The sequence below is a fragment of the Ovis canadensis genome, chromosome 2, assembly GCF_042477335.2.
Source record: "Ovis canadensis isolate MfBH-ARS-UI-01 breed Bighorn chromosome 2, ARS-UI_OviCan_v2, whole genome shotgun sequence".
In the NCBI taxonomy this organism is placed as follows: domain Eukaryota; kingdom Metazoa; phylum Chordata; class Mammalia; order Artiodactyla; family Bovidae; genus Ovis; species Ovis canadensis.
Genome location: NC_091246.1, coordinates 205,314,654 through 205,324,409, shown reverse-complemented (window position 1 = coordinate 205,324,409; position 9,756 = coordinate 205,314,654). Strand labels below are relative to the sequence as shown.

Sequence of the window (9,756 nt, the reverse complement as noted above, 5' to 3'; positions counted from 1 at the left end):
ACTATTATGATGCCAGCTTTTTTTTTGGTTAATATATGCCTAATGTTTCTTCATGTCTTATTTTCTGTTATGTTTAAGTATATACCTTTTAACTACATATAGCTAACTTTTAAAATTTAAGCTTCAATATTGCTTCCTTTTGACAGAAAGTCCATCCTATGATATTTTAATTACCAATATATTTGTATTTATTTCTGCCATGCCATTATGGGTTTTCTTTTACCATATTTTTCATTTTTCTTTGCTCTTTTTTTCACCTTCCTGTCTTCTGTTGTATTGAGTTCTTTAACATTTCATCTGGCTAAGAAGAAATACATTCCAGTTGTGTTATTTTAGTGATTAACCAAACTGTGTAACATGCTTGTTAACTTTTTATTTTTAGTATTTATAGCCTTTTAACCAGTAGATATTTCTAGATTATTTCAAAGGAAGTCAAAACTACTGACACTATCATATTTAATGTGTTCCAAAGTAAAGGTTATTATCCTTTTAAAATATTTTAATTAGGAAAATGTATAATTAGTCACACTTTTATTGACTGTATTAAGAGAATAAAACAATGATTCATATCTGTATCAATCATAAACTAGTTCTCGAAGGTTCACTGCCTGTTCAATCCCATAAACCAGTAAGTGTCAACTAATGAAGTGGTATATGTACCTTGAGAGTGGTAGCATAGAGGTTAGTACCATTTTACCCATACCATACACTAAGATAACTGGCATCATCCATTTCCAGTTATTCCTAGAGCTGTCCCTTCAGCTTACCTAAGTGAGTCTTCTAGGCCCTCTGCAAATGTTTCATCCAAAAATCCTTAATGACGTGAAGGCAGATCTCATCTTTCCTTGGAGTTATTTTCTTCTTGCAGATCATACATTTGGTTTCCTGAAACATCCTGACATTTCATACCATCATGTTCTTAAGTAAGAAGCTGTGGACTTATGGTGAATAAACTGTCACGACCAAATGGGAGTGAAATACAGTTCATAGCCAAGGATGAACTTCTCTAGTCTCACCTTACTTTGGTGAAGATCCAAGTAAGGCTGAAGCTCCCAACAGCTATACACGAGAAGAAGCACAGTAGAGAGTATATTATTTGTAGTTGTCTATACCACAGGAAGATCCTCTTGGTATATACCTCTTCCCAATCCCCTTTACTCATCATGGAAATTTAAGTAGAAACTGATTAATATAATTAATGTAATCTAAAGCAAAGTATTTTAAATATGGTCAACTATTCCATTAGATGGTTCCTCTTAATTCACAGGATCTATACAGGGTAAAACTAAGAAGTCAATTTCACCTCTAAACTGTCTGCTTCCTTCCCCTCAAGCCAAAGTAGTTCTTGATAGAAGAAAGCAGCTTAGGCTAGGATTCTCTTATCCTCTGCCTCAAAAAAGAGTAAGACCCTCTCCTTGAAAGGTTAAAATCCTCACTAATTGACCTTAATTAACTTGGTTGTTACTGTTCTGGCCTTCCAGCAATATTAACCTCCAAATATAGTGTGTTCCTATTGATAGAAGTTAACCAACCCTATCTAAAGCTCCTAGAAGAAAAAGGGGCAGGGCCAACTGTGTTATGCTGAAATGACATATTTTATACCGTCTTAGTTTTGCAAGGGGCTACAAGGCTTTGTTCTAGAACTGATCCCCCTAATTTGTAATCTTGGTTACCTCCACCTGGGCCCAAGCTCCCTGCAGTCTCTCTGAACTAGTTAACTTTTGCAGCAAAAACAGACACATCACTGCCAGTAGGTCCACATCTTTTCAGGTCCACTGATATTCATTCTGGCAAAAAATGAGGACAAGGACCTATGAATGTTTACAGCATCCCAGACCTCATTAGCAAGAACAGTTATTCTGCATCTGGTAGAACTATGGATGGGGTGGGGACTGCCTCCAGGAGACAAATATTATACAGTAACTTTATGGACCAAGTCTTAAATCAAGAGACATGGCTGCTTCCCCACTGTAACTCAAAGTTACACTAATGCATGCTGACACTACAACTACCCACGCGCTCAGGGATGAAACAGATAGCCAGTAAACTATCCCTACCATAATGCCCAAGAAGCAGTCTGTTGATTGCTCAGTACTGCCGCCTGCTACTCAAAGTTCATGATTATTTCATCCTAGTTGGAGGCCCAAAACCTGACCAACTATTGGCTTTACTTCAGTTTCAGAACTTCCCAGATCCAGAGTTATGTGCCAATAATAGATACAGCTATGGGGGGTTGGGGGTCTTTACCTAAGTGTAAGGGTCTATACCTGAGAGCCCATGTAGCAGCCTAAGCCTTCTTGAGTGATCAACTTAATACTCAATTCCTCAGGCTCTTCTCAGTCCCTATAGAGTCACACAGGTGCTCAAGAAAAATAATAAGGCCTACTTCCAGAATAAGTGTGAGATTTCAATGAAATGAGACTGTAACTATTTCCTGTTCCTGCCTATTCTTGATCCCCATATAGCCATAGGTCTTCTGACTTCTGAGGTGTCTATCTGTGAGTTCACTTGTAGAATAGCCCTCTAATACAATGGTGCCATATATACATTGCCCACAACTTCTTGCATGACTTCATAGTAGACTGTAGTCTTCTGAGCTGACAGCTTATTATTACTTTAACATGACATTCCATGGACACCTGATCAGTGCTCTTATCACCTCCTGCAACACTGCCTCCAAAAATACCCGAATATCAATATTTGAGAGCCTTAGGGTAATATTGGGAGAAACTTCCTTTCTCGTCAAGGAATCCACAAGATGCCAGATAAGGTGTTAGCAGTTCTGGAACAGGGAAATTCTTAGAAGTCTACATACAAGTTTATCATCTTTTCCCACAAAGTGGTTAAGGTGTACTCTCTTAGAAGTGCACGTCTTCCAGTTTTAAGTTTCACCTATCCTCTACTTGCCATTCTTAAACTGCTCAATCAAACTGAACATACCAACTCAGTACTCAAAGGATCCCTGCTTTACCTATTCTGCCTCCTGCAGAGAATCTAACTGGTTCATCTTCCATATCACAACAGAGTAAGTCCTATCCAACTTACCACATTTCTTCACTCAAAATATCCTGTCTTCTGTAATAATTATATCCTTTCTTCTCGGCTCCCCCTGTTTTCCTGTGTCCTCTGCTACCACAAACACTCTGGTAGAACTTAAGTGCCTACAAATGACAAGACGGCACAAATGGAACTCCATTAACACCCAGCAAGCCAAGGTGCAGTGTACTAACCGGCATTCAGTTCAGTTCAGTCACTCAGTCGTGTCCGACTCTCTGCAACCCCATGAATCACAGCACGCCAGGCCTCCCTGTCCATCACCAACTCCCAGAGTTCACTCAGACTCATGTCCATCAAGTCAGTGATGCCATCCAGCCATCTCATCCTCTGTCGTCCCCTTCTCCTCCTGCCCCCAATCCCTCCCAGCATCAGAGTCTTTTCCAATGAGTCAACTCTTCGCATGAGGTGGCCAAAGTACTGGAGTTTCAGCTTTAGCATCATTCCTTCCAAAGAAATCCCAGGGCTGATCTTTAGAATGGACTGGTTGGATCTTCTTGCAGTCCAAGGGACTCTCAAGAGTCTTCTCCAACACCACAGTTCAAAAGCATCAATTCTTCAGCGCTCAGCCTTCTTCACAGTCCAACTCTCACATCCATACATGACCACTGGGAAAACTGTAGCCTTTACTAGACGGACCTTAGTCGGCAAAGTAATGTCTCTGCTTATTAGGCCATAGCAAAGACCATTCCAGTGAAAGACACTGTCCCCCAATTCATGATAGGGGTTGTAAGACTTATAATGGCACTACAAAGGCAGAGGTTATCAACACTGCTTTCCAAGTCTGTTTGCCTTCATCCATGTAAACATCCCATCTCTTTCACTGCTCTGCTCTCCAGCCCCAAGAGATATATGCCATCCTAGGTCCCAGTAATCTACCCTAGTAATCCCAGCAGATAACTGGAATATGTCCTATGGAAAGCCCAAGATTACATTATGAAGAATAAGGAGGATCTAAAGGAACACTGGTAGAAATGGTCCTTCCACCCTTAGAATGCCTTCAAGCATTCTTTTCTAAGCAATGTTCCCAAGCAACCAGAAATCTCTCACTACCCTAATAAACAGAAACTGAAGCTGAACAGTAGCACCCAGAATAAATGTAGGGGAACTACTAGCACAATAGTTTACTTTATAGTGAGCTCTCTCTGCTTGCTACCATGCTTAGAATGGATATCTCAAGGCAAGTTCCCATTTTAAACTTCGCCCTAGCTGTCTAATCACCTATGAGATTAGCCATGAGAGGTAGTCTGGGCAAATAATGCTGGCTTACTATGTTGTAGTCACTGTATAAATTGATACCCTAACATCTTCTCTGTGATGTTCTCTTATGGAGCCTCGGAGAGATCCCTAAGTCCAGTTTGAGATTCCTGGAGCACTGATCATTTCCTCCCTTCACCATCACCTTCAACAAACGCAACAGAACTGATCTGAATAAGGTACTTAGAAAACTTTTAAACTTTTAATAAGTTAAAGGAGCAAAAGAAATAATAAAAACTACTTGAAAGTAAATGTATTAAATTTATAATAGCTATTCCACAATTTCTATACTGTATTATACATACTGATTGACCAAAAGAAATCATATAAGGTAAATTATATATGTGGATAACAAAATTAAGACCAAGAAATATAAAGAAAAGATTACCCTTCTGAACTTTCTACAGATTTTTTAAATCACACCTGTAAACCTGTTATTAAAAGTTTAAAAAAATTTTAACATACCAAGTAAATCAGGAGAGCTTTATAATTTATCATGGTCCAAACACATGGGATAGTTACTTATTAGCTGACTAAACAGCTAATGCAGTGAATGTCCTTTTTCAGTAGTCTGAAATGAGGATTTTGATCTTTTTTATTGCTTACTGTAAAACAGCAGTGATTGCAGTTATCCTTATTTTAAGAAAATAAAATTTTTTCTTTAAATTATACAAATTTATAAAGCAGAAAATTTATTTTAAATATTCTAAAACCTCATTAAGTAATTAAATATGTGAGACTAGAGCCATCTACCGGTTAAAGTATAATGGTACAAAGCACAACTACTGGAAAATTAACTAGCAAAACTGGGAGTCAAGATTGTTAAGAATTAAAAATAAACATAGGCAAAAATCATCTAATCTAGGACACTGGTTTTTAAAGGTTTAATGAAACAATGTTTTCAACAGGAGACTCAACATATATAACAAAGTAAAAGCTGAGGTAGGGGGCCTCCAACCCCCACTCTCATTTTGCCTAGCAGAGGCCAGGCCAATGAAAAACAAGCCAAGAGAGGTAGTCTGGGCAAATAACTGTGGTTTGGACGGAGGTACACAATGAGAAGGAATAGTATCAGCAAAGTTGTCTCTTACCCCTGGAGACATCTCAGAGACACTGGGGTACAAAGGACAGTGGTTAATGGACACACAGAACTGAAGAGTAGGGAGTAGGCTCCTGAAAGGCTATCAAAATTCACAGGGACATTACTTATGTGCTCATTTGATGCAACACTTTAGAAAGCATTAATATAATTTCCCTGAAAATGCAAAAAATTAGAAAATAACAAATTTACTTTTTGACAACAAGCTAGTAAGAACTGAGTTTCTAGGTCTTGTGGGCTTTTATGAGCCAGGACCTAGACTGGTCCAGTCTTGGAAACAAAACCCCAGTTTCAGGTCCCAGTCTCCTTCCTTCAAAAGGTGATGGATGTCCATAGAATCGAGACAAGAAATGGAGCTCTCCAAGGCTCCTCTCCGTGGAAGAAACCCCCAACCTAGACAGCAGCCTGTCAGCTAGGCTTGGGGTGACAGGCTGGAGCAGAGTTCCAAAGACTCGCAAACACTCCAAGGCCACATGAAGCACAGTACCCAGCCAGGGAGCATCCACCGGGCTCTCCCAGTTCAGCTTCCATGGCGCATGCCTTTGGACAAAGCCGTTAGTCTGCCGGACACAGCTGGACACTGCCTCCAGAGCCTTATAGATCTGAAAGTTATCGTAGTGGTCTGCTACCTGCTTGGGCAAAGTAGCCACTGCGCTCACTAGAGCATAGTCCTCTGCCTGAGCACGACCTGACGGCCCCACCAAGCCTGGCTCACTGGGAAAGCAAGTAGTGCAGAAAGCCGGATAGATCCCAGAAGGATTGATCCTGTTGGCAGTACATCGGTTCAGGAGACCTCCCAAAGCATCTGCCAGCTCAGAATCCAACAACTTAACCACCTTTTCATCATAGTAATCACAATCCCAGCTGGGGACACCCTGCCGAAGAAGAAAGTAGCGGAAGCCATCCACCGTATAGCGGTCAAGACAAGTCCTGGGATCCACCACGTTACCCAAGCTCTTGGACATCTTCTGACCACAGACTGTCCAGTGGGAATGGACATAGATGCGGTGTGGTGGGCTCATGCCGGCCCCTAAGAGGAGGGCAGGCCAATAGATAGCATGGAATTTGAGAATGTCCTTGCCTATGATATGAGAGGTGTTCGGCCACCAAGATTTGAACTCAGCGTTTGGGTAGCCGATTACAGTAAGGTAGTTGACCAAGGCATCCAGCCATACGTAGATGGTCTGTGAATCGTCCCCGGGCACCGGAATGCCCCAGTGCAAGTGGCTACTCCTTCGAGAGACCGATAGGTCCGGCAGCTCCTCCTCCAACCACTGAAGGACTGTGTGATGGAATGGCTCCGGTGTTATGGCCTCAGGGTCGCCCCGCAGCCACTGCTGGAGCGGCTCCCGGAACTGGGAAAGCCTAAAAATGTAGTTTTCTTCCTTGGTCCAGGAGACCGGGTGTCCGCTCTCGAGAGATACAGGACACAAATCCCCCGACGGGCCGGGCTGCCTGGTGACCTTGGCTTCAGGCAGGAAGCACTCGTCGGAGGCGCAATACCAACCTTCATAGAGGCCCTTGTAGAGAAGACCCCGAGCCTTCAGCATCCCCCAGAAGTGCTGCACAGCTACCCGGTGCCGGGCCTCGGTGGTGCGGATGAAGTCGGTGGAAGAGATGTCAGCCTCCCGGAAAAGCTGCTGGAACTGGGCAGAGACTCTGTCGCACAGCTCGGACGGAGCCAGGCCCGCGGCGGCGGCTGCCTGCTGAATCTTCAGGCCGTGCTCATCGGTACCCGTGGAGAATCCCGTGGCGGCGTCACTGGGAACTCGGAGGCGATGGTGTCGGCACAGGGCGTCCGCCAGTAGCGCGGAGTACAGGTGCCCGATGTGCGGCGCGGCGTTCACGTAGAAAATGGGTGTGGTAAAGTAGGCGCGCGAGTCGCGGGTATCGTCGCGGACACCAAGAGGGCCCGAGCTGTAGTGGCGTAAGCTAAAGTACTCCGAGAGCGAGACCCTACTCGCCCCCCTGCGTCGTAGCAGCCGGAAGGCAGAAACTCGCAGCATGACGCCCGCGGATCTCAAGTGGCGGAGGGGGCGTTCTGGAAGCACGTGTGAGGGGCGCATGCGCAGCCGGGCCGCACCGCCGCTTCCGGCCAGAAAGCCAATGAAGTCCGGCCCCGAGCTCCGGCCCTCCGCCGCCCCTCCCGCGCTCCTCCCTCCACGGGCCTCTGAGCAGATGTTGTGAATTGTGGGAGCGAGCGAGCATAGCTTAGAGGAGCTGAGTGTAGGAGAGGTTGTGAAAGCAGATAAGTTTGTATCTGTAATATGCTGCTTGTCCTGCTCTGGGATATAATTTTATATTTATGGATCTGTTTTTTGGTTTTTGTTTTTTGTTTTTTTCTCCAGGCTGAGTTGCTTGTGGGGAAGAATTTTATATTCAGGCATTCCTCAAACTCCTGTCAGTGACCAGTTAGTTGCAGGAGTATACCCTCTACATAGCCCGGTCAGCGTAGGAATCTAAAATATCATATACATTTTCCTCTCAGAACCTAGTGGATACAATAAATCCAGAAGGGAGGAGGGAGAAGGGAAGGAAGAAAAATAATGACCTAAATAAAGCACTTGAGGAAAGGGTAAGATCTGAAAAAGTAGCAGAAATATTTTCTTCAAATGCATTTTTTGTTGAATCCATGAAAGAGGTTAGCCTGTGATATGTCCAGTCTTTGCAGAGATTATTGAGATTCAGAAAGCTGGAATGCTTTCCCTGTGCACCTAAGGAGAAAAACAATCCTCAGATTTATTTCTCAGGGTAGTTGCCAGTAGTATTCTTCTAAAATGATCCTGAGGTTCTCCTAGAGAAGTGTTTTTCATGTTTGCTTTTAGTAAGGGAATCCTAGCATTTTCAAAAAGGATGCCTCCAGAGCCCAGAACTGGATTCATATTAAACCTTGCTTCTTGACAAACTCTCATCTTTGGTCTATGACTGGCCATCTTTTTTCTCTCCCATTTAACTTAATGATTTAATAATAACATAACTTTATTATATTATTTTAATAAAGCAAATGTAATGCCTGTGAACCTACAATCCAATTTATAAACTGGAAGTGGTTTTCTCTGTGTGATCCCAGCAGAGCTGCATTAAAACAGCACCTGGAACCTTGTTAGAAATGCATATTCTTAGGCCCCACACTCACCTCCTGAATCAAAAAACCTGGGGGCTCCCAGCCATCTAGGTTTTAATGAGCTTTATAGGAATTCTGATGCACACTAAAATTTGAGACCCACTGAACTAGAAGATCATTGGCAATTTAGGTCTATGTACTCTTTTTCTCCTTGTATTCCTGTCTTCTTCCCAGAGGTAATCATTGTCCTGAATCTTGCATATATGTTACTATATATATAGTATGTCTAAGTCTATAGAGACAAAAGCCTTGAGAATCCCTTGCACTGCAAGGAGATCAAACCAATCAGTCCTAAAGGAAATCAACCCTGAATATTCATTGGAAGGACTGATGCTGAAGCTCAGTCCTGATGCCAAGAGTGGACTCATTGGAAAAGACCCTGATGCTGGCAAAGATTGAGGGCAGGAGAAGAGGGGGACAACAGAGGATGAGCTGGTTGGATGGCATCACTGACTCAATAGACATGAATTTGAGCAAACTTGGAAATAGTGAAGGACAAGGGAGCCTGGTGTTCTGCAGTTCTTGGGGTCGCAAAGAGTTGGATAGGATTTAGAAAGTGCACAACAACAAAGCAACATATTGTTTAATTTTGCATGTATTAAACACTCTAAAAAATGATATCATGGGAATTCCCTGGTGGTCCAGTGATTAGGCCTTTTCACTGCATGGCCCAGGTTCAATCTCTAGTCTGGGAACTAAGATTGCAGAAGCCATGCTGGCACAGCCAAAAGAAAAAAAAGATATACTACCTGTAGTAGATTCATCCTTTTTGCCTGTAACTCTATAATTCATTTTGACTGCTGCACAGTAATTTATGAGTTGAGGTGTACAGTAAGTTGGATCTGATTTCTGTGGTGATAGAGAAAGTAGATGCTCTATAAGAGTTACAACAGATATACAAATAGCCTTTGGGTACTTAGTTGATATGCTGTTTGGCCAAGTAGTTTAAGAAAGGGCAAGAGAAGGATAGATAAAACTGGAAGGTATGTACAGTACCCTCCAAAACTAGGAGAAAAATCCAGTATCTGAGAAATCAGATTCTCCAGAAATTTTTTCTCCATATTTCTTTCTTTTACCTTGTCCATGTAATCGATTCTTAAACATAAAAATGTGCTATTTTCCCCTCATCTTAAAAAGAAAAAAATTCTCAATCTCCACTACTGCTCCATTTTTTTCCTTCCCTTTATAGCAGAACTCCTTAAAATAAATGGCTGGTAATACA

At 42.5% G+C, this 9,756-nt stretch overlaps 1 protein-coding gene across 1 annotated transcript; it reads right to left on the bottom strand.

Annotated features, from left to right (window-relative positions):
* Positions 1-5,181: 5,181 nt before the first annotated feature.
* On the bottom strand, positions 5,182-7,501 carry MARS2 (methionyl-tRNA synthetase 2, mitochondrial). Its single transcript, XM_069574478.1, has one exon. It carries the CDS (start codon positions 7,474-7,476, stop codon positions 5,635-5,637), a length of 1,842 nt encoding a protein of 613 aa, XP_069430579.1. The 5' UTR covers positions 7,477-7,501; the 3' UTR covers positions 5,182-5,634.
* Between the last annotated feature and the right edge of the window lie 2,255 nt (positions 7,502-9,756).

Coding starts and splice junctions, on each gene's coding strand:
- MARS2 (XM_069574478.1), bottom strand. CDS start 7,476: ATGCGCCCCTCACACGTGCTTCCAGAACGCCCCCTCCGCCACTTGAGA.